General features: G+C 41.2%; 1 protein-coding gene and 1 long non-coding RNA gene across 5 annotated transcripts in view; one reads left to right on the top strand and one right to left on the bottom strand.

Annotated features, from left to right (window-relative positions):
- Positions 1 to 393: 393 nt before the first annotated feature.
- piga (phosphatidylinositol glycan anchor biosynthesis, class A) lies at positions 394 to 25,341 on the bottom strand. The gene is made up of 5 exons (XM_072268438.1): positions 24,589 to 25,341; positions 22,096 to 22,228; positions 19,812 to 19,944; positions 14,064 to 14,270; positions 394 to 2,245 (listed from the first exon to the last, which is right to left on the bottom strand). The coding sequence occupies exons 1-5, from the start codon at positions 25,196 to 25,198 to the stop codon at positions 2,024 to 2,026; spliced, it is 1,305 nt and encodes a 434-aa protein (XP_072124539.1). The 5' UTR covers positions 25,199 to 25,341; the 3' UTR covers positions 394 to 2,023.
- LOC140202896 (uncharacterized) overlaps positions 24,888 to 25,639 on the top strand; it is a 39,523-nt gene continuing 38,771 nt past the window's right edge. For 2 of the 4 annotated variants that reach the window (XR_011887228.1, XR_011887227.1), the window contains exon 1: positions 24,888 to 25,639. This is a non-coding gene — a long non-coding RNA (uncharacterized lncRNA). The other 2 variants (XR_011887230.1, XR_011887229.1) reach the window with 1 other exon arrangement.

The raw sequence follows: 25,639 nt of genomic DNA, 5'->3' as shown, positions 1-25,639 counted from the left end.
AACTTCATTACCTAAGAGATGGAGAAAGCTAATGATAAACCCCAGAACATTTTGCCCAAAATACATGGAATGGAAAATGCTGGAATTTACTATAATGGAAATTTAAACAAAACACTTGGGAAGTAATAGGCTGACAAGTGTCAATGTGGATTTATGATAGGGAAGTCATCTTTGACAAATCTCGTTTTATTTTGAGGTCGTAACTAGCAGAATTGATAAGAGCAAACTAGTTGCATTTGAATTTAAAAGGCTTCAATAACATAAACACAAAGGTAAATTAAAGGTAAGAGTTAATTTAAAGTTACTATAGGATATTGATCAATCATGAAAGTGGGCAAAGGAATGGCAGATTGAAGTTAACTTCGACAAGTGCAAAGTGATATATTTTGGGAAGTTAAACCAGGGCAGGCTAAAGACAGTGAATAGCAGAGTCCCTGAGGGTGTTGTTGAACAGAGACCCAAGGTACAAGTTTTCATCTTTTTAACAACACTTTCTTTCAGATCCTCATTCATTTTAACCAGTTATCCTTTATCAATTCCTGGGATTTTATGCATCCATGAAGATAGACATAAAATATTTGTTTAACTTCTCGAGCATACCTTACCCCCTCAATACAATTTCTCTTTGTCTGTATGCAACCTACATGTTTTTCTAATTGTTTCCTTCTTACATTACCATAGAAATTTTACTCAGTCTATTTTCGTTTGTTTGTTTGATAAGATTACTCTCATATTCTATTTTCCCCTTCCTCATTCATGTTGTGGTCCTCTGTTGAATTCTGCACATTTCCAATTCTTGGGCGTTATAGGAAAAGACCATGCACTGCAGATCAAATCTCCGAATAAAGATCACAAGTAATTTAATACAAAAGCTTAACAACATTAATATATTGGTAACAATTAAAAAATCTGAAAAATGAAAATGCATTCTTATCCTGATCATGTAAGATCTTATTTGTGCTATAAATCTGAATTATGCAATAACTTGAATGTAAATAAGACTATTAGACATAGGAGCAGAAAAAGGCCACCCGAGAGTGTTCCACCATTCCATCATGGCAGTTGATTATCCTTCTCAACTCCATTCTCCTGCCTTTTACCCATATCCTTTGATGTCCTGTTAATCAATAACCTATCGACCTCTGCTTTAAACATACCCAGAGATCTGGCCCCTTCAGCTGTCCGTGGCAATAACTTCCACAGACTCATCACCCTCTGTCTAAAGAAATTCCTCCTCATCACTGTTCTAAAGGAACATCATTATATTCAGAGGCTGTGTCCTCTGGTCCAAGACTTCCCCACTATAGGAAGCATCCTCTCCACATTCACTCGACCTCAATTTCAATATTCAATAGGTTTTAATGAAATCCCTCCCCTCATTCTTCTAAACTCCAGCGAGTACAGGTCCAGTGCCATAAACAGCTTCTGATATGTTAACACTTTCATTCCCAGGATCATTCTCATGAACATCCTCTGGACCCTCTCCAATGATACAACTTTACTGGCATACTGTTTACTTTAAATTAATTGATTGAATTAGTGGTCTGTATCTTCAAAACCAACTCTGCAGAATTACAAGCGATAATATTTCTCCTATTTTACAGCACGTTATCAATAGTCCTCCAAGAGGACCACTACCTTGTCGCGGTTCGGAAGCTTGCGTGCCTCAATGATTCAGAGACCTATTCTGGCATGCCGCTTTAAGCACCAGTGGTGTAACAGGCAGAAAGTAAGTGATCAATAGTACAAAATAAAAAAAATCAAAGCTTCAAACCTTTAAGGAAGCAGCAATTATATCAATAAAGAAATATTAATTACTTTGTTTTCATTCATATTGCACATCAAATCTGATTTATTTCTATGCAACTCAAGTTTATAATGGCTACTTCAATAATAAGATAAGCTGATGCTTTGTCATACAAAAGCTGCTATAAATTTTTTTTAATTCAATAGAGCATCAGACTTGCACTTTGTGATTGCCCCTTTCAGTATAAGGTGGAGTTTTCTTATATTTTATAATTGTTCAAAGTCCTTGTTGTTTCCAAGCTCCATTCACACCTGTAGCATCGACAGCAATGTCAATTGTATCATCTGGAACTAAACACCTCAGGACCAACAAGAAAAAGAAGTCCAAAACAGCAACTAAAGCAAAAATGCAGCCAGCCACAGGACCACAGTGGGTTATTAATCGGTACAGTCGTTGGTTCATTGGCAGCACTCCTTCTTTGGCCACTCGGTCATAAACCTAAAACAAAATTAAAAGATGAAGATTAGAATCCACCAATTATCATTTGTGTTGGACTTACGATTATTATTATGCCATCAAAGCAAGAGAAGGACATATAAAAAAAGTCTTCTTGAAATGATCAGTTTTGGTGAGACCTCATATGCAGTGCGTGGACCTCATCCAAGAAAGAATATGTTTGGTTTGAGGAATATACAACAAAGGTCTACCAAACTATTCTGAAAATGAGAACTATCAAAAGAAGAACAATTCAAGTAGAAAGGAGGAGTGATGTCATCAGAACATACACAACATCTAGATGGTTTGGCAGGATACATGCCAAATGGCTCCCTATCCTCACAACAAGGTACTAACTAGTCAAGAATTTGATAAAATTACTTTAAAGTTATGACTCTTCAGAATTTTTATCCCTATTCTCTGTGCATGGTCAGTAAACTGGGTGTATTAAAGATGCAAATTGATAAGATTCTTCTGTTCTGATGAAGGGTCTTGGCCCAAGACGTCGACTGTTTATAGACGCTGCCTGGCCTGCTGAGTTCCTCCAGCATCTTGTGTGTGTTGCTTGGATTTCCAGCATCTTCAGAATTTCTCTTGTTTGTGATAGGAATACTTATAATGTTGGTTGATAGGAAGTTAAATTATTGATGACTTGGAGGAGAAGGGTGGTTTATACTGTTCTGACTTTAGAAAAATGAGTGTGAACCACTGTTCTCTTTAAGCTGTGCAAATGCTCAGCTGCGCAGTAACTGAAAAGCTCCCACACACAGAACCTTTGTTGCTTCGCAGCTGGTATTTTCTTTTATATAATATTAACATAATTTTGAAATTACAGTATGTTAATATAATTTTTAAATCTATGTTGATATAATTGTGAAATACCCTGTAATTATGTTAATACAACCCATAAATGTTCTAAATAATAAACATATCACGATCTTTAAATCATTTTGAATCATTTTAGTGCTTCAAACAATTTACATTGTCAGTGTTTCAGGTTAAAACACTGTTACAAATTGTAATAATAAACACAGAATGGAAGTCAGTAGGCCATTATAAATAAATCACTGTGACCAGAACTGAGAGCAGTACTCCAAGTGGGGTCTGACCAGGGTCCTATATAGCTGTAACAATACCTCTCAGCTCTTGAACTCAATCCCACGTTGTTGATGCTCCATACCATATGCCTTCTTAAGGCTGATTATACTTGTGCGTCAAATGTACGCCGTACGTACGGTGTGGCAGCGTACCCTACACTGTACTCTACGCCGAACCCTATGCCATAGCCTAACACGCACCTCTCCCAAAATGTAACCTCGCATCGCGGTGATGCAGACCTCAACAAGTGTGATTGGTTCACTTGGTAGCATCGTATTTCTTCCTACGCTGCAATAGCTTCCCATTGGCGAATGAAGGGCAGGGAAGGAACTCTGGCTGCAATGCTTTCCATAAAGCTTTACAGACCTCCGAAATTATGGAGGACCCTGTGCTTGACGCCAGTTTGTAGCTAGTTGCTACAGCCTGTTGACTTCCACCCGAAGCTAAAACCCGAATGGTGATTGCCAGTCTCTGAGTATACTGTGTGTACACTGATAGTCATAGTCATGGTCATACTTTATTGATCCCAGGGGAAAATTGGATAGATGCGAAATAAATGGTTGGAGACGATGAACCAAATCATCGAATCTACCTGCTGACATTCGAAAATATTTGAAATGCATTTCCTCGTCCATGTCCCTCAGTGGCCAGACAAACACAGAAAATTCACCCTCCTTCAGTCTGAGTTGCCATTGTTTGAAGTTTTGAGTTTCTTCATGTTGAGTTTCAACACGAAGAAACTCAACACAGTGGCATAGAAACCCCACAGCCAACTAGCGTTTTGGCGGTGAATTGCAGAGTGACGCAGACATACCAATGCACAACTATAAATGCTCACAATGGTGTAGACCACTTGCGTAGGCTACAGCGTAAGCTAGTACGCACAAGTATAAATCAGCCTTAAAACACAGAGTCAACCTGCGCAGCAGCTTTGAGTGTCCTATGGACTCAGACCCCAAGATCCCTCTGATCCTCCACACTGCCAAGAGTCTTACCATTAATACTATATTCTGCCATCATATTTGACCTACCAAAATGAACCACCTCACACTTATCTGGGTTGAACTCTATCTGCCACTGTCAGCCCAGTTTTGCATCCTATCGATGTCCCGCTAAAACCTCTGACAGCCCTCCACACTATCCACAACACCCCCATCATCAGCAAATTTACTAACCCATCCCTCCACTTCCTCATCCAGGTCATTTATAAAAATCATGAAGAGAAGGGGTCTCAGAACAGATCCCTGAGGCACACCACTGGTCACGGACCTCCATGCAGAATATGACCCATCTACAACCACTCTTTGCCTTCTGCGGGCAAGCCAGTTCTGGATCCTCAAAGTAATGTCCCCTTGGATCCCATGCTTCCTGCATGGGGTACCTTATCAAATGCCTTGCTGAAATCCATACACATCTACTCCTCTATCTTCATCAATGTGTTTAGTCACATCCTCAAAAAATTCAATCAGGCTCGTATGGCATGACCTGCCTTTGACAAAGCCATGCTGACTATTCCTAATCATATTATGCCTCTCCAAATGTTTATAAATCCTGCCTCTCAGGATTTTCTCCATCAACTTACCAACCACTGAAATAAGACTCACTGGTCAATAATTTCCTGGACTATCTCTACTCCCTTTCTTGAATAAGGGAACAACATCTGCAACCCTTCAATCCTCTGGAACCTCTCCCATCCCAATTGATGATGGAAAGATCATTGACAGAGGCTCAGCAATCTCCTCCCTCGCTTCCCACAGTAGCCTGGGGTACATCTTGTCAGGTCCCGGAGACTTATCCAACTTGTTGCTTTCCAAAAGCTCCAGCACATTCCCTTTCTTAATGTATATATACGCCAGCTTTTCAATCCTCTGTAAGTCATCCCTACAATTGCCAAGATCCTTTTCTGTAGTGAATACTGAAGCAAAGTATTCATTGAGTACCTCTGCTATCTCCTCCGGTTCCATACATACTTTTCCACAGTCACACTTGATTGGTCCTATTCTCTCACATCTTTTTTTTTCCCTTTTTTTATTGAAGGAATGACACAATACAGAATATATAATGGATTACATTTTCCTCCATTTTGCTTTAGTATCGTACCCCCAAAACAAACCTCCCCCCACCTGCCCTCCCCGAACATATCATGGCAGCTAATATATTTACAACACAACAATTCACAAATACAAGTACGGACATTTCACAACCATACCCCCACACTACTTCAAGACGATGGCTCACACACATCTGCAACATGTCAGATGATCCAAAATACACTCATATTTACAATTCATCAACCACCCTGTGAGGTAAATTATAAGCGTGTTAAATGGGAGGCAACTTCCCAAGTACAATCAAATGCCCTCAACTAGTAGGCAATTCCTTAAGACTCCCAAAATATGATTAGAAAGGTCCCCATTTCGAATAGAACTTTTTCACAGACCCCCTCAAAGTGAATTTAATCTTTTCTAATTTCAGAAAAAACATTACATCTTCTAACCAAGCAGCAGCAGTTGGGGGAGTGGCAGATTTCCAAACCAGCAAAATTCTCCTACGGGCCAATAGCGATGTAAATGCAATGATATCCCACTGGCTTGCATTTAAAACCAAATCATCATCTGCCACACCAAATACAGCTATAAGCGGGCATGGTCTCAGTGTCACCCCCAAAACCTCACTGATAATTTTAAAAACCAGTGCCCAATAGTCATCAAGCCGAGGGCATGACCAAAATGCATGTATTAAACCAGCTGGAGAGAAGGAACACCTGTCACAGCCAGCGTCTGTCCCAGGGTATATGTCTGCAAGTCTGGCTTTACTTAAATGTACCCTGTGTAAAACTTAAAATTGTATGAGCCCCAGTCTAGCACATGATGATGAGAAATGAACCCTATTCAATACTTTTGCCCAATATTCCTCAGCCAGGTCCATACCGAGGTCATCCTCTCACCTACACTTAGTTTTGTTTAGATCTTGAACTCCCAAAGACATCAGCTGAGAGTATAGTTCAGCGATCAGCCCTTTATTGTTACAGCTAAGAGTGAGTTTTTCCCATAACATAGCAGGTGGTAGAACAGGAAAAGAGGGAAATTTTTCCTTGACAAAGTGGTGAATCTGCAGGTATTTAAAAAAATGATTATGCGGAAGGCCATACTTACCACACAGGTTATCAAAACTATCAAATATGTTATCAGTATACAAATCCTTAATGCGCATAAGACCGTTCAAACCCCATTGTTTGAAAGTTGAATCGAATGTGGAGGGAGGAAATAAATGGTTTTGATGAATGGGGCCCAAAACTGAAGCTGATATGAACTTATAGTGGCAGCAAAATTGATTAAAAATTTTGAGGGTGGAGAGCATAACCGGGTTAGATGTGAATTGAGAGGATTTCAATGGTAAGGAAGAATACACCAAAGCTGGGAGAGACGAGGAGTGGCAAGACCGTGACTCAAGCAGGCACCAGATTATATCTGGCCGGTGGAGCCAAAATAATACTTTTTGAATGTTCGATGCCCAGTAATAATGAATAAAGCTGGGAAGACCCATTCCACCTATGTCACGACCTCTTTGGAGAGTGTGCTTATTAACCCTTGGGACCTTATTTTCCCAAATAAAGGAGGTTATAGCTTGGTCGACTGATTTAAAAAATAACTTAGATAAGAAAACTGGCAAACACTGAAACAAATAAAGAAATCTAGGAAGTATAGTCATTTTCACTGACTGAATTCTCCCAGTAAGGGGTAAACTGCGCCATCTCTCGAAATCAGCCTTCATTTGGCTAACCTGAGGCCTGTAGTTAGCTTCAAACAGAGATGTAAAAGAGCGAGTAATATGTATTCCTAAGTATACAAAACCATCTTGAGATAAAGGAAAAGGCAAAGATTCCTGTCGGATCTGTGGGGCCAAGTTATTAGTGGGAAAGCATTTGCTTTTTTGAAAGTTCAGTTTATAGCCAGAGTAGGCTCCAAATTGACCTAATAATGACACAATAGCAGTATACCTACAGGGTCGCTAACATAAAGTAAGAGGTCATTAGCATATAGGGATACACGGTGTTCCATGTCCCCTTTTCTAACACCTTGAAATAATGTAGTTGACTTAAGTGCAATAGAAAGAGGCTCAATTGCAATTGCAAAAAGAAGAGGGACAATGGGCAGCCTTGGCGAGTGCCACGTGTTAATGGGAAATAGTCAGATCGAAAATAATTTGTCTGTATACATGCTAAAGGCGAGTGGTATAAATAGCTTAATCCAAGCTATAAATATTCTGCCAAATCCAAATTTCTCCAAAACACTAAATAAGTATACCCACTCCACTCTATCCAAAGCCTTCTCCGCGTCCAAGGAGATAACAACCTCTGGACTTGGAGAATCACTGGGTGAATAAACCACATCAGCCAGTCGACGGATATTAAAAAAAGAATAGCGATTTTTAATAAAACCTGTTTGATCATCTGAATTTATCTTGGGAAGGGGACGTTCTAAATGACATGCAAGCACTTTAGCCAAAATTTTCACATCTACGTTCAAAAGTGAGATGGGGCAATATGATCCACATTGAGTCGGGTCCTTGTCCTTTTTAAGAAGTAGTGAAATAGCTGCCTGTGAAAGAGAAGGGGTTAAGGAGCCATTCTCCAAAGATTCCTGAAAGACTTCTAGAAGGACCGGTATGAGCTTATCCTTAAATTTCTTATAAAATTCTATTGGATAACCATCAGGACCTGGGGACTTACCACTCTGCATAGCCATAATGGCATTATTAATCTCTTCCTGCCCAAGAGCCCAATTTAGGTTCTCCACCTCCTCTGGTTCAAGAGTTGGTATTTCCAAATTATCTAAAAAACGTTCCATACTTGTTTTATCTGAGGGGAACTCTGAGGCATACAGAGAGGAATAAAAAGTTGCACAGATGTTATTAATCTCTTTTGGATTGCTTGTCAAGTTCTGGTGTGTGTCTCTTATCTGGGGAATAAGTCGTGATGCAGCTTGACGTTTCAACTGATGAGCCATAAGCCGGCTCGCCTTGTCACCATATTCATAATAGAGGCCACGTGTCTTAAGAATTAATTGTTCTGATAGGTTTGTAGATAGAAGATTAAACTTCGCTTGCAAATCAACCCGGCTTTTATATAATTCCGCAGTGGGTGCCTCAGAGTATTTTCTATCCAGGTCCCAAATAGATTGCAATAACACTTGCATTTCCTTCTTACGCTCTTTATTGGCATGTGAAGTATATTATTTGACCCCTCAAGTAAGCTTTTAAAGTTTCCCAAAGTAAAGAGTATGATACGGACTCAGTTTTGTTATTCTCGAAGAATGTGTCAATGTTAGCCTATATATAACTACAAAATTTCTCATTAGAAAGCAAAAGGGGGTTAAGTCTCCACAGACGCTGTTCTCTAACGTTTAAAGGAAAACATAGGTCCACTTTCATGGGCGAGTGATCAGATATAACTACAGCAGTGTATTCAATTTGTCTAATCATTGGTATCAAGGAGTTATCTATAAAGAAACAGTCTAGCCTGGAATAGGTGAACATGAGAAAAGAAAGAGAATTGCCTAACTAATGGATTCAAAAATCTCCAAGGATCCATATAACCATTTTGTTGCATAAACATCGAGAAGGCCTTTGCCATACCAGAAAATGTTCCCCTAGGGCAAGACCTATCAAGCAGTGGGTCAATAGCACAGTTCAAATCTCCGGAAAAGATTAGCTTATGTGTATTCAGGTTAGGTATTAATGACAAAACCTTATTTGCAAATTGGACATCGTCCCAATTAGGAGCATAAACATTTACCAAAATAACAGGTATCTGAAAGAGAGAGCCAGAGACTATAATAAAGCGACCATTCGGGTCACTGATTACATCAGATGGTGTGAACTGCACTCTTTTGGTGATAAATATTGCCACCCTCTGGACCTACTATTAAATCTGGAATGAAAAACCTGACTAATCCATGCTTTACGAAGTCTATTATGGTCCTCCACTCTTAAATTGTGTCTCTTGTAGAAATAGTATATCTGCTTTTAATTGTTTCAGATGAGAGAAAACTTTAGCTCTTTTAACCGGACCATTGAGCCCCTTTACATTCCAAGAAATAAACCTCACAGGGTGGCCTCCATCAGCAGCACTCACGTTAACCATATCAAAAGACACACAAGGCCTACAATCCAAAACAGTGCGAGGGCATAAGTTGCACACAATAACGCACAATGAAAAGAAAGTCTGATCAATCCGTAACACACAAAAGAATAAACTGCCATGGTAATCCCCCAAAACACTCCCCCCACCCCTTTACACAAACAACAAAAAAACCCAATTAACCCCCGAAACCTAGATCTACCTTCCTAACTGAGGATGATCGCAGGCAGTACCCAACAAAAAACTTCCAAGGCGTTCCCCACACAGCCCAACTTTCAATCTAATGTAGGGTGGCTCCCCTCCTTAAAATTTATCCTATCACTTATACTACCTTTAATATAACATATAGGCTAAAGATGACACAGGTCAAGCTAAGCATTAAAAACAAAAACAAACAAAAACACTGGGCAACTTAAATGCCCGAGATACAAGTCCCAAATATTTACATTTTGCCGGTTGAAAGTTTTTGTTAATCAGTTTCAGCAGCATAGCAGTTCGACCTGATCGCGTTCCACAAATTAAACTGGAAAAAATGAACAAAGAAGTGGATTGTGAAAATTAACAGTTTGCCTCGGCATGAGGCCCCTTCCATGCTGCATGAATAACCTAAAAAAAAAAGTCATTGTTCTTCTCGTTCTTCTTCTCCCCAGCGCAAATGATAAAACTCTTTGGCCGCCTCTGGTGTATCGAAATAATGCTTTTTACCTTCATGTATGACCCGGAGCTGGGCAGGATACAAGAGGCCAAACCTGACCCCTTTCCCGTAAAGCAGGGATTTCACCTCCTTGAAAGCTGCTCATTTTTACCCAGCTCCACACTAAAATCTTCATAAAAAAACACGCGGTGTCCGCGGAAATACAGCTCCTGCTTCCGTCTATTGATGATGCGTTGCTTATCTTGAAAGGAGTGAAAGCAAACCAGGAACGTTCTTGGTCTCGTTTGCTTGGCTCCAGAGACACCGGATGGTTTACGCCCGACTCGGTAAGCACGCGAAAGTACGAGAAGCCTTGGGAAAAAATTTGTCCCCAGCACTTCGTCAAAAAACTCGGTCATAAATTTAACAAGGTTTGAACCTTCCAAATTTTCAGGAATGCCGACTACTCTCAAATTGGATCTCCGCTACCAATTTTCAAGGTCATCAAGCTTTCCCTTCAGAAATGCATTTTCGCTCTGCAACGCTGCAATGGCAGCTTCGGCGCTCACCAGTCGGTCACTGTAATCACTCAGGCCGTCTTCAACCCCACGAACGCGTTCGTCGTGCGACTCGTAAGAAGACATAATTTGTCCCATGGTAGCATTCACTGGTGATAAGGCATCTTCAAGTTCTCTTTTTAGGGCAGAATGCACCACTTGCGTCATGTCAGTAATAAGTACTAAATGAAGCCTCTCCAAGTCATCGGGTAGTGCAGGTCCGGGTCCAGGTCCAGCAGCGTGCAACGGTGCCATTACTGTAACATCCACCTTCTTGTTCGAGGCTTCGCTATCTTTTTCCCCAAAGTTTTACTTCTAAGGTACATTCTACTTGCCATTTCAATGTCCAGTGTCGTGCACAATGGTAAATATTCAGTTATCTCGAGCATACGGCAAAGATAAACAGGTAGGTTTTCAATAAAAATCGGGAGCCACACTCACACGCACCCACTCACTCCATACTCAACCCCGGAAGTCATTCTCTCACATCTTATCCTCTTGCTCTTCACGTACTTGTAGAATGCCTTGGGGTTTTCCTTAATCCTGCTCGCCAAGGCCTTCTCATGGCCCTTTGTGGCTCTCCTAATTTCATTCTTAAGTTCCTTCCCGCCAGCCTTATAATCTTCTAGGTCTCTATTATTACCTCGTTTTTTGAACCTTTCGTGAGTTTTTCTTTTCTACTTGACTAGATTTTCAACAGCCTTTGTGCACCATGGTTCCTGCACCCTACCATCCTTTCCGTCTCATTGGAACATACCTATGCAGAACGCCACGCAAATATCTCCTGAACATTTGCCACATTTTTGCCATACATTTCCCTAAGAACATCTGTTCCAAATTTATGCTTCCAAGTTCCTGTCTGATTGCTTCATATTTCCCCTTACTCCAATTAAACATTTTCCTAACTTGTCTGTTCCTATCCCTCTCCAATGCTATGGTAAAGGAGACAGAATTTCATTTGGATGCAATGGTTATAGTTATAGTGGTTTTAGTTAATGCTTTGTAATAAAGGCAGACAAGAATATGTTTATGAAACATGAAAGATTTTCTTTGTTGTACTATATTTCATTATATCCTTCAATTAATAAATAAAACCAAAAGTATGTGATTTTTTTCAATTTTCATTCTAAATATTCACAGTATGCATATTACAAAAATAAATTAAAGAGCCGCACAGTTTTCAGGCCGTGTAAAAATTTCTTGCTCAGAGCAATGGTAAAGGGAGTGACTATTACAAACAGAGAAGAATAAAATTTTTTCACCCAGAAGATAGTGAATCTTTGGAAATTTCTAGCCTAGAGCATTATGGAGGTTCATTCATTGAGCATCCTCAAGCTTGAAGTCAATAGATTTGATTTATGATATTAAGGGGATCAAGGGATATGGAATTTGCTCAGGAAAATGCATCGAGGGAAAAGAACAGCCATAATCTTATTTAATGGCAGCATAAAAACCATTTAAATGGGGGATAATATATAATATAAATTCCATTAAAAAAGTAAAAGCCCAACAAATCTGGGGTAACATGACAAGAATGAAAATTAGTTTAGTGTCAGAAAGCAAAGTGCAATGCTCAACAGGAACTTTAGTTCTGGGGGTTAGAGGAGGGGTGAGAGTTGTGTGCAGTGGAGGTATACAAGGCTCATGCTGGGCCTCTTTCATTTGGTAATTATATACAAATATGAAGTAAAATGTAAGGGCCAAAACTTTGGTAGTGCAGTTGGTAGCAAGGAACAACATTCCAGATATCCATGGATCAGCTAGATGGGCAAAGAAATGGAGCTAATCTGGTGAAGCATGAGATCAAACAAGCTAAAAGAATAAACAGCAAATGGTAGGGTATAAGGTGTGGAGGAACAGCAGGATGGTGAAATGCATTTTGATAAATTGGCTAAGAAAGTTTTGTGGTTACTTACCTTTTTGTCCAAACATAGAACACAAGAGCAGGAAGTCATGTTGGTATTGTACGAAATTTAATTAGGCCAATCAAGAGTACTATACACATACTATGGGATGGATGTGATAGCACTAGAGTGGGTATTGGAAATTTAAAAGAGGCTTGGAGAATTATAGTTATGAGGTCAGACTCTCTGGGCTGAAATTATTTTTTTTGGAAGGGATTGAGGGGACATGACTGAGGTGCATAAAATTGTGAGAATCCTACACAGAGCAAATAGTAAAGGAGTTGTTTCTCTTAACAGAGATTATTAGCTGGGAGCAGGGTACAGGGTTGTCAATTGGTAGGAAGATTGGGGAAAAGCAGAGAAAAAATAACTCCATTTAATGATACATAAACAGTCTTTTTTCCCCAGAATGGAAATATCAGATAGCAGATGGCTTATGTTTAATGCGGAAGAAGAAAAGTTTAAAGGAGATTTGCAAAGCAATTTTACTTTTACGCACTGAGGTTAGTAGATGTTGAGAACACACTGCTGGGGAGACGGTTGAAGCAAATAAAATAGCTGCATTTAAGAGGGATTTAGGTAAAAACATGAGGAGGCAGGGAATGGAGGGATATAGGTAGAAGGGATTGGTAAGATTAACATCTTGGTTGGTGCAGATTGGGCGAGGGAAAGGTGGTGATGTAAAAGACCTGTTACTTTTCTGTATTGTTCTATGTTCTATTAAGAGATAAATGGCCTCCCTCAGTGTCATAAACTTTGGTTCTTAAATATTAAAAAAACCTAGGGTTTGCACAAGAATTTGACGATGTTAAAAATAATTTCTTATGATACTCTGATTTAAGTGTATTCATTTTTGATAAATTAACTTCCTTTGAAATGAGAATAAATAAACTGCATACATTGTTGCTCTTTTGCACAGTAGAAACGGAAAGGTTGCCTCTTTTTAGTTATGCACACTTTACAAAATAATGCAACATCTGAATGGCACACCATAATAAAGTTGTTTTATTGCTTTCATATAAAGTTGCTCAATAAACTGATTAGAAAGGCTGGCTCTGTTATAGGAGCCAAACTGGACACACTGGAAGCTGTGGTACAACAAAGGGCCCTATGGAAAATCTTGGCAATTCTGGACAATGTTTCTCATCCTCTGCATGCCACTGTGGTTGAACAGAGGAGAGCTTTTAGTATCAGACTAAGACAACTGCACTGCTCCAAAGCGCACTATATGAGGTCACACTTACCTTCAGCTATTAGGCTCTATAATGAGTCAACCTATAGCGGGGAAGTGATGACCCCGCTCCTGTTAAGACTGTTTGAGGTAACTTATTTTTTATTCTTTCAAACTTCTCTTCTAATATTTGTATTTCTGTGCACTTGTAATGCTACTGTGACACTGTAATTTCCTTTGGGATCAATAAAGTATCCTCTGTTAAGACGAACTATACATCAAGATTAAAAGGTCTGTTTTACAGTAAGTATATACCTTTTCAGTGCGTTCTGCCACATTTCTCCATGTGTATAGGTTCTTCACTCTGTTGTGTATTATTTCCACTGGTGGCAGTGTTCCTAGCCGTTGGCGAGTAATGGCAACTTCCAATCCTTCACACAAGGACTTCACAGTGGGCTCACATAAGATGATGAGATCCTCAGGTAGAACCTCTGGCACCCCACCAACCTTTGTACTGACAACCTTTTGCAAAAACAGAGAACATAGAAACCATAGAAACTACAACGCAGAAACAGGCCTTTTGGCCCTTCTTGGCTGTGCCGAACCATTTTCTGCTTAGTCCCACTGACCTGCACACGGACCATATCCCTCCATACACCTCCCATCCATGTATCTGTCCAATTTATTCTTAAATGTTAAAAAAGAACCCGCACTTACCACCTCGCCTGGCAGCTCATTCCACACTCCCACCACTCTCTGTGTGAAGAAGACCCCCCTAATGTTCCCTTTAAACTTTTCCCCCCTCACCCTTAACCCATGTCCTCTGGTTTTTTTCTTCCCTTGCCTCAGTGGAAAAAGCTTGCTTGCATTCACTCTATCAATACCCATCATAATTTTATATACCTCTATCAAATCTCCCTTCATTCTTCAACGCTCCAGGGAATAAAGTCCTAACCTATTCAACCTTTCTCTGTAACTGAGTTTCTCAAGTCCCGGCAACATCCTTGTAAACCTTCTCTGCACTCTTTCAACCTTATTTATATCCTTCATGTAATTTGGTGACCAAAACTGAACACAATACTCCAGATTCGGCCTCACCAATGCCTTATACAACCTCATCATAACATTCCAGCTCTTATACTCAATACTTTAATAAAGGCCAATGTACCAAAAGCTCTCTTTATGACCCTATCTACCTGTGACGCCACTTTTAGGGAATTTTGTATCTGTATTCCCAGATCCCTCTGTTCCACTGCACTCCTCAGTGCCTTACCATTAACCTTGTATGTTCTACCTTGGTTTGTCCTTCCAACATGCAATACCTCACACTTGTCTGTATTAAACTCCATCTGCCATTTTTCAGCCCATTTTTCCAGCTGGTCCAAGTCCCTCTGCAGGCTCTGAAAACCTTCCTCACTGTCTACTACACCTCCAATCTTTGTATCATCAGCAAATTTGCTGATCCAATTTACCACATTATCATCCAGGTCATTGATATAGATGACAAATAACAATGGACCCAGCACTGATCCCTGTGGCAAACCACTAGTCACAGGCCTCCACTCGGAGAAGCAATTCTCTACTACCACTCTTTGGCTTCTTCCATTGAGCCAATGTCTAATCCAATTTACCACCTCTCCATGTATACCTAGTGACTGAATTTTCCTAACTAACCTCCCATGCGGGACCTTGTCAAAGGCCTTACTGAAGTCCATGTAGACAATATCCACTGCCTTCCCTTCATCCACTTTCATGGTAAATAATTAGTTTTGAAGCTGAGGTATAAACAAATTGACAAATACAGGTTCATTGTAAGTGTACAATTACGACAAATAACAACATTTACTGGAGGATAACAGTTCACAGAGGAATAGGGGAATAGGTGGAGGAATGTTAATAACCATCACCAACCAAATATTAATCCAGTCCGGCTGCCTTTGTTAAGTGTTTGTCAACAATATCAGCACACTGGTGCCAAAGGCAGCAGTGGTCCAGGAGATGAATCCAGCTAAGATGTCTTATTGTCATAGTAAGTGAATCAAAATGTTGGGGAAGCACTGTGTAAACTCTATGATGCCATCAGTGACTTCCAAGCCACATACCCTTACTGTTTCTTTATTGTCGCCAGCGGCTTCAACCATGCTAACTTAAAAACAGTCCTGCCTAAATCCGATCAGCGTGCTGACTTTGCTAGCGGAGGTGAGAACACATTAGATGTGGTTTATACCAATATCCGCGGTGCTTTCAAAGCAGTTCCCCACCCCCACCTTGGATACTCTGACCACTTACCTGTTACGCTAATTCCTGCATACACTGATTAAACGACTCAAACAAGTTCAAGGGAAGATAGGACCTGGCCAGAAGTAGCAAACTCCTCAGCATTGCAAGACTGTTTTGAAAACAAGGACTCAAGCCTGTTCAGAAAGGCAGCTATCGACGGCCATCACATTAACACATGTGAGACCAGTGACTGTAAAGAAGTGCATTGAGGACCTCACTGTTATAACCACATCTCTGTGAGGGCAAATCAGAAGCTACTATTCACAGCAGAGGTCCAGGCACTACTGAGATACTGGAAATGCTGCCTCCAGTTCAGGTGATATGACAGCTTTCAGGTTCTAACAGACATCTTCAACATCTCTCTGGAATAGTCCATTGTCCCTTCAGGCTTCAAGGCAGCCAACATCATCCCGGTGCCCAAGAGGGTGACATTAACCTGCTTTAATGATAATGACCTCAACAATAATGAAGTGCTTTGAGTGGCTGGTTATGAATCGCATTAAATCCTATCCGCCTGCTATATTGGACCCCTTCCAGTGTAGTTATCACTCAACCCGGTCCACTGATGATGCCATTGCCTCTGACCTCCACTTTGTCCTGTCCCACCTGGAAAATAGTGCCTCATATGCCAGAATGCTGTTTATTGACTTCAGCTTGGCATTTAATATGATCATTTCTCAGAGGTGGGTAAACTGTCCTTGTTGGGTCTCAACGTCTCTCTCTGTAACTGAATTTTGGATTTTTTGACAGAAAGATCAGTCAGTCCGCATTGGCAGCAACATCTCTAGTTCCATCATGCTGAGCACCAACCAGCATTCCCCAGGGCTACATGCTCAGCCCGCTGCTGATGCATGTCCGTCCTGCTAGACCAGTTCAAACCAAATCTGCAAGTTTGCTCATGACACAATTGGTTGCCTCATCAACAACGACAAGATGGTGCACAGAGAAGGAGTAGAGTGGTTTGTAGAATGGTGCGAGCACAGTATCTTGAGTCTCAAAGTGGACAAGACCAAAGAGATGACTGTGGACTTTAGGAAGGCACAGGCTGACCACTCCTCACTGCACATAAATGGCTCCATCATGGAGAGAATTAAGGGCACCAAGTTCTTGGAATGAACAACATAACAGATGATCTCAACTGGTCCCTCATTACCACCTTTAGTTAAGAAAACCTAGAACTGTTTCCAATTATTGAGGAGTCTAAGGTGAGCGAGCGCCCCCCCCCCCCCCCGCCATTCTACCCAATTTTTACAGCAGCACTACTGAGAGTGTTCTGACCAGCTGCATTACCATCTGGTTACCGGAATGGCAAGGCAACTGACAAGACACTATAAAGGATTGCAAGGACTGATGAGGGAGTCACTGGGGTCACTCTTCCACCCATCTGATATATTTACCAGGAGTGCTGTGTAGGCAAGGCATTCAGCATAATCAATGATCTCTCCGATATGTCCAAAAATCTCTTTGGCACCCTCCCCTACTATCAGGCAAGAGGTATCATAGTGTTAGGAAAAGGACTGTTAAGGAAGAAAAAACAGCTACTTCTCTCAGGCTGTCAGACTACTGAACTCCCTGTCACCACATAGGCCTCACCATGTACGAAGCGCTAGTAGCGTTGTATTGTTCACTTTTTAAACTTGTGGCACAAAGGAATCTTATTATTTGTTAATGTACTTGTGGGCATATTACTTATTGTATTCTGTGAGAGTTGTATGTACTGTGTTGTGTACCTCGGCCCAGAGAAATGTTCTTTTGTTTAGCAGTATATATCATGGTTGAAATAACAATAAACTTAAACTTGAGAATCTATGAGTCAAGCCTCTAGGCTTCATCACTATTCCTGAGAATATCTTGTCCTAACAGTTCAGAGTCAAAAGCAAGAAGCACACCAATGAACTGGGACAGAGAAGGAACTGGTTGGGGGGGGGGGGGGTGAATCTTCAAAATTGCAACCACATTATGTCATATCATTTCCTGTCAACAATGGGCAAGAAATCCCCCTGATGATTACCCACTGCTACTTTCCCTGGTTTAAGAATCAGAATTTCTCCAGAAGGGGTACCATGGTAGTGTGGCAGTTACCATGATGCTATTACAGCTTGGAGCATCGGAGCTCAATTCTGATGCTAGCCGTAAGGAGTTTGTATGTTCTCCCTGTGATCGTGTGGATTTCCTCCGGGTGTTCTGGTTTCCTGCCATAGATAGTAATTGGTTGTTGTAAATTGTCCTGTGACTAGGCTAGGGTTAAATTGGTGGGTTGCTGGGCGGTGCATCTAGTTCTGCACTGTATCTCTAAAGTAAAAAATAAGCAATTCCTGGGGAGAGGCCTTCACCAACAGTAACTCTCAGGCAATACCGTCAGATCTTTGGACAAAACTGCTTCTTCAGTGGCTTACAATTCTGTTGTAAGCCCACTCTGTTAACTGTTGGGTTAATACAAGAAAGAAATGAAGTTTAACAGTTTTGTTTGTACAATGTGGTTCCTATTTATCAAAGACAATTCTTACATGTTATGTTTAAGTAATTTAGTAACTTCAGTTGTGCAGGCGAACCAGTCTTCTAGGTAGCACCAATTTTTCCAGATGTAGGTGTCTTTTTATTAAGGAAAAGGAAACTTAGAGTGAGAAAATCATCTTCAAATTCATTAGAATGTGAATTCCATGTTTACTAGTACACTAGATGCACTCTACTATAGACAGAGCAGCGATATATATCAGTTAATAGAGTGGTGTTGCAGCAACAACCTGGCACTCAATATCAGTAAGTTGAAAGAGCTGATTGTGGACTTCAGGAAGGGTAAGATGAAGGAACACATACCAAATCCTCATAGAGGAATCAGAAATGGAGAGAGTGAATAGTTTCAAGTTCCTGGGTGTCAAGATCTTTCAGGACCTAATCTGGTCCCAACATATTGATGCAGCGATAAAGAAGGCAAGACAGCAACTATACTTCATTAGGTGTTTGGTCAACAAGAACACTCAAAAATTTCTATAGATGCACTGTGAAGAGCATTTTGACAGGCTGCATCACCGTCTGGTATGGGGGGAGGGCTACTGCACAGGACTGAAAGAGGCTGCAAAGGGTCCTAAATTTAGTTGGCTCCATTTTGAGTAGGTCACATCCGGAATTTTTCCAGGTAGCAGATGACTTCCTCCCACGCTGTTCTGACGTAGTTGGAATTCGCGTACGAGGCAAGTTACAGCAGTGGTTTGCCATTGCCTTCTGCCGGGTGTTTTTTTTTTCAAAGAGATCACCAGCTCTTAACCCCGCACAGATGGAAAGAGTGGGATCTGAACTTCGGAACCTCTGCCCCGCAGTCCACTGCTGATGCCACTACGCCACCAGCCATTTTGGGTACTAGCCTACGAAGTACCCAGGACTTCTCCAGGAGCGGTGTCTCAGAAAGGCAACGTCCATCATTAAGGAACCCCAGCATCCAAGGCATGCCTTTTTCTCATTGTTACCATCAGGTAGGAGGTACAGAAGTCTGAAGGCACACATTCAGCGATTCGGGAACAGCTTCTTCCCCTCTGCCATACGATTCTTAAATGGACATTGAACCCATGAACACCACCTCACTTTTCTAATATATATTATTTCTGTTTTTGCACGATTTTTAATCTATTCTATGCAAAGATTCATAGTAATTGACTACTTACCTACTTATTTTTACCTTTTTTTTCTTTCTATATTATGTATTGCATTGAACTGCTGCTAAATTAACAAATTTCACAACACATGCCGGTGATAATAAACCTGATTCAGATAGAACAGGAAATTTACCTGAAGACCACAACTTGCTCCTTCAACTATTGCCATACAAAAAGCTTCAGTCAGAGAAGTGTTTAGAAAAATGTGACCCTGGACCAAAACATCTCGCACATCTTTATGCTCCAAGGCACCCAGAAGTCGTATTCTATGTGAAGAAAGTCAAAACGTGAGCAACCCATTACAAATCAAAAACAAAGATATATATTTTATGAATGATATAAACAATTGCAGATCAATTGCATTAAATATTGCGGTATTGGTTTAAAACAAGATTTATATTTGTCACAAGGTCAAATGTTATTAATATTTACACGACTTTTTAACGAACCAATTCTATAAGAGAACATAATTGTATTTCATTTTTTTTTTAAATCAGGAGGAAAACAGACCATGAACGGCATAACTCGATTTGTAATTACCTTCCTCCTGGATGCATCTCATTGAACAGCACTTCCGTGTCCGTCTGGGTGAATGTGGAAGCTTTCTCATTCTGCCCTGTAGCCTCTGATGTCTGTTCCTGCTGCCTGGCTGCCATTAGGAGTGCGTATTTAAGGGCTGACGCCCGTCTCTGTCTCCTCCATGCCAAAGCATCAGGTAATGTGCTAGGTCCCTTTTAGCACTTGTTTCTAGCTATAAACCACCCTACACTATAATGAATTGTAATCTTGACCAATTTCATTTTTGTTTTGTGGGAGGTCTGAGTGCACGTCCTAAAAGCAGCAATGTTTTATAAGACACAAAGCTACAGTGCAATTACATGGTAAGAGTAAGACAGCAAACCAACAAGAATTATTTGTAAATCTATAAGTCTATAAATATGTAAAAAGACAATAGTTTATCCATTTGAGACAGAGACAGATGAAATACAAATGGGAAATGACTGATAAGTTACAAGGGATGATTGATAAGTTTGTGGCCTAAGGTAGAAGGAGTCAATTTTAGAAAACCCTGGCATATTTATTTTTCAACATAGTCCCCTCCTAAATGTACACACTTAGTCCAGCGGTCCTGGAGCATACGGATCCCTTCTTTGTAGAAATGGCCCACAGCAGGGGTGATTGATAAGTTTGTGGCATAAGGTAGAAGGTGATGAGTTATATAGCTCTCGTTACATGCACATGCAGTTCAACTCTTTGAGTGAAAATGCAGGAAGTTTGAAGTTTCTCCTCATCTCCTTCTACCATAGGCCACTAACTTATCCATCACCCCTGCTGTGGACCACTTTCTGGAGGTCCAAGACACTGACTTCTACAAAGAAGGGATCCGTATGCTCCACGACCGCTGGACTAAGTTTGTAAATGCAGGAAAAATAAATGTGCTAGGTTTTCTAAAATTGACTCCTTCTACCTTAGGCCATGAACTTATTAATCACCCCTCGTATATATTTTGTTTCGGTCATCAGTTTTGACGATACAATAAATGTAGCATAAACAGTGAACAACCATAAATCAAATAAGAGCAAGGAACAAATACAACTATTACCAGTAGAGAAATTAATGGCTCCAAACGTTGACACATTCCCTAAATTTGAATGGCTACATTATCAGATTCTGTGAAAAAATACAGATAATAGACGTGGTGATCTTTAGGAATTCAATGACAGGAGGAAAGTGGAGGAGAATGGGGTGGGAGGCTAAGGTTGTTATGAGATTGTAAAGAAAGTTTAAACAATGTATCAGATAAAATTTTCATTTTGAAATTTCCTGCATGTTTATTATCTTCTTTCTTCGCATTACTGTTAAAGTAAGCTTTTAGCATTACTTATATAAGATTCATGACAAAGATGGCCATTAGTCTGTACCAGTAATTTCACCTTCCAGCACAATGTCTGCAGCTTTACAGGTCACAGTACTTCAATATGACAAAACACTCTGCCTCTCTGACTCTTTCAGGCAGAGCTCCAGACCCTCATTTCTCTCTCAGTGGGAAAAAAATGTTTCTTTATCTCTTCTGCAACTTCCTGCCACCAGGATTTCTTTCCTGCTATCCAGTGCATGATCTAGTACTTTTGGAACAGCACTAGAGAGCCAGGGCGCAAAGTGACGACTTTGCAGTCATTTCTTTTTTTTTTTTTGCAAGTATACCTTGCTTTACTTAAAATACATTTTCCCTTCAAAGGATATTGCTGCTCTTAAATGGCATTAGTGAGTGTTGATTTTTCAATTCCCAAAATAGGAGCACGTACTGCTCAGTAATTCAATATTGCTTATAAACTAAACCAATATTTGGGATTAAGACCAACATCACTGCTATTTCTCATCACACAAGTGCAGCAAGTTTGGCAATGTCTCATTACCTGTCATGAAGCTGGTACTTTTCCCGAACTTCCTCCAGCACTATCCGCTTAGGTCCTTCACCACCAATGAGAAAGTTTAAATCTGGATGCTTAAGGCACAGTTCAGGAATTATCCCAGCAAGTAAATCAATTCCTAAACATATATTAAGAAATATTAGTAATAGTACTAAAAATAATCTAAAGTTCAAGATATAGCTAGTGTTCTCATACAGTATATCCGAGATTCTCCAAATTAGAAAAATCACAATCTCCTTTTCTTTTGTAATTTCAAATATGCCAAAATACTAACTGAATAGTCATGAACAATTTGGAATTGAGTGATACTTCATATTAATTTGGATTTTTTTTTACATGTGCCACTTCACAGAAAAAGACTGGCACAAAGCTAAAGCTCAAAGGCTTAGATAGTGCTAGAAGCATTTATTTAAACCACATCTTTCGAAATTAGTTGCAGAAAACATTGAGAATAAGGAAGCTACATGAAAACAGAAAATGGTAGAGACCCTTGTCAAGCAGCGCTTGTACAAACAGGTTAACATTTAAGATCAATCAACTTGAGTCATTAACTTCTTTGGCCAGCTGGTGGCACAATGGCATCAGCGCCGGACTCCGGAGTGAAGGCTCCCGAGTTCAAATCCAAGTCGGGCCACTCCCCGAGCATGCTTTCCATCTGTGCTGGGTTGAGCGTCGAGCTAGCCACTCGGCCTCGTAAAAAACAAGGGTCGAGTCAGGAACGTTCATATTGTGACCCAGTTAATCTGAAAGGAGACCAATCCTGACACTATGCACCAGACAAGAATGGCTGACTGTCTGGTGCAACACGCAAGAAAAAAATTAACTGCTTTTAATTCTTTCTAAGTAACAAAAGAATTTCAAATTTCAAACATTTGAATCTTTTTTGATTTTCAGTTACATTTGGTCTGCTGAGTCTGGCACTTTCAGTCAGACCCTCTCCCAGGCATTAGACTTGTAAGTTTCAGCTTATCAAAGCAATTCTCCACCCTTTGTATTTACAGCATCCTTACTGAAATACCTTCCCATTTATTTGCTTACTATCTATTTCATTTGTTAACTCCCTGAAAAAGTTCAGGGTTTATTGTACCACTCATATGAATTTCCACATATTAGGCACAGTGGTGTATGTGGCCTCACAGCCCCAGGATTGGGGGTTCAATCCTGGTCACAGGTACTCTCAGAGAGCAGATGCAGACTTTGTGTTGTGTCTGCACATTCCTTGTAAATCCTAACTTTATAAAACTTTGACATAACTTCCTGAATCTTGAACTCAATGCCTCAACTAATAAAGGCAAGCAGGCCACAGTGGGCAGCATGGTAGCATAACACTATTATAGCACCAGACATCCAGGTTCAATTCTGCCGCTTATATGTTCATGTGACTACATGGATTCGTCCCATATTCCAAAGACATACAGGTTAGTAGGTTAATTGATCACATGGGTATAATTGGGTCTCGTTGACTGTAAAGGCCTGTTACCACGCTGTACCTAATTAAAAACATTTAAAAAGTGTGATAGAAGTGGAAGGATTTGGGTAGTTGATGAAAATATAGGGAGAATAAAAGGATTAATTTAAATGAGTGGCTGTTGGGCACTGTGGACTCAAAAGGCCTGTAGCTTCCTACTGCTGTACTTTATAATAAAGGTTTTTTTCTTTAGGAACTAATCCCTTCATAGAAATGCCAAAGGTCAAAGACTGAAGTCAGCAAGTCTGGAGCTAGAGGTCTAAAAGGTCTGCAAGTCCGGGCCAGAGACTGAAGGCTTGGCAGCAGCCTCCCCTGTGTGTGTGAGGGGGTGGGTGGATAGGAAAGAGGCTTGTTTTGTTTTGATGCTGCTTGTGTTGTTCTGCATGTGGGCATGCAATGTTGGTACTGAAGTATGTGGTGACACTTGAGGGATGTTGGTTGTAAACACAAATGTTGCATTTCACTGCATGTTTCAATGTACATATGATAAATAAATCTGAAATCAGAGGGTGACATGTACAATGCTTACTTTATAAATTCCAGATTTAACTCCCTGTCTTTTTATAAGACCCTCTGAAGTTCTGTTGTGTCACTTTATTCCTTCCCATCAGAAACTTAAGATCCAAACCAAAGTTTCAGAGAGGTATGGAGGGTGTGCTACACTTTCAACTATGCTATCCTTTGGACGATACTTTGAAACAATACCAGTTGGCTCTGTCAGTTGATGTAAAAGATCCCACAAAGACCAGGCGAATTATCCTGTGTGACAGTGAACTTCACACCTTATTCATTATAAGAATCATTCAGTAATCGTACTGCTCTTTGAGGGAGCTTACAGTGCGTAACCGACTTGCAAGCTTTCCTAATGCGATTTTTTTGTTCACAATTCCAAACGAATTCTTTCTGGGAGACAAGGCGGCCGTAGAAGGTAGTGTAGGCATATTTTTCGTTTTGGTGTCCAACTCAGTACACAAGCCTTGTGGACAGAGAAAAGCGTGGCCCGGCTGTACCTTTCCTGTACACCAGCCTGCTGACCACCACCACAGTGACGGTACCCGGTTCGGGCCGGCTGGGGTCGGGGATAAAGTCGGTGGGATCCACAGCGTTGGGGATGACCGAGACGCAGTCGGGGCTGAGGGCGGCCCGCAGCACGGTGTTCTCCTTGCTGGTATAGGAGACGCAGACAACGTGGTTGGTGTCGCACAGGGAGACGGTGAGCAGCTTGTTCGTCAGCACCGAGCTGAGGTCGGCGAACCCGAAGAGCGAGTGGTCGGTGAAGACAGTGCGCAGGCCCAGAGTGCGCGCGTGCCAGAGCGCGTCGTGCGCCAGCGCCGAGAACGAGCTGTGCGCGTGCACCACGCCGACGCGCTCGCGAACCAGCACGCAGCGCACGAGCGGCAGGCTGTGGAAGAGAGTCGTGGCCGTCGACTGGTTGTACATAACCCGCAGCGGCAAGTAGTACACCTTCAGGCCGTGCGTCAGGTAGCGTACGCCGCGCCGCTCGCCGTACGCGTGGCTCAGCACGATCACCTTGTGACCGCGCTCGATCAGGCACTGCGACAGCTGGTAGATGTGACTCTCCACGCCGCCCATGTTGGGGTAGAAAAAGTCAGACACCATGCAGACCCGGTGCTTGCGCCCGGGCGCCGGTGGTGCCGAGCAGGTCGCCAGCGTCTTTTCCCGGGTGGACCCGGGCCCCAATCTTGGACGGAACGTACAGCCGGCCGTTGGCGAGAGCGCGCGGACCCGGCGGAAGTTGTTTTCGTCACGTGATGGGGGCGGGGCGACGTCTCCCCCACGCGCCGTGTACCGCTGTTATTAATTCATAAATATGGATACGTACCTTTTGAATGAGTGACTAACAAGCAAAATAAACAGCTGTATCTCTCTCGTGTGTTATTCACGGCCACCCGGTTTCCTAGTAACACAAATATAACAAGGTGACATGTACTCGCGCTGTATTTATTGTTTTGGTTCGGCAAGAGAAATCCGTGTACAATGCTGGCGGTGTACTGCTGTGTAATGTGGGTGAGCGAAAAGAAAACGGCCACAGGAAGCGTG

The sequence above is a fragment of the Mobula birostris genome, chromosome 9 (assembly GCF_030028105.1).
Source record: "Mobula birostris isolate sMobBir1 chromosome 9, sMobBir1.hap1, whole genome shotgun sequence".
Lineage (NCBI taxonomy): Eukaryota > Metazoa > Chordata > Chondrichthyes > Myliobatiformes > Myliobatidae > Mobula > Mobula birostris.
The sequence above is the reverse complement of the archived record's forward strand: the minus strand, read 5'-3'. Positions and strand labels throughout refer to the sequence as shown.

Bases quoted from the DNA above. Each gene is read 5' to 3' on its own strand.
- piga (XM_072268438.1), bottom strand. From the start codon at position 25,198: ATGGTGTCTGACTTTTTCTACCCCAACATGGGCGGCGTGGAGAGTCAC. The intron at 19,945-22,095 runs GTAATGAGACAT...TTCTTCACATAG, and splicing joins AAGTACCAGCTTCATGACAG to AATACGACTTCTGGGTGCCT. The intron at 2,246-14,063 runs GTATATACTTAC...ATTTTGTTTTAG, and splicing joins TGGCAGAACGCACTGAAAAG to GTTTATGACCGAGTGGCCAA.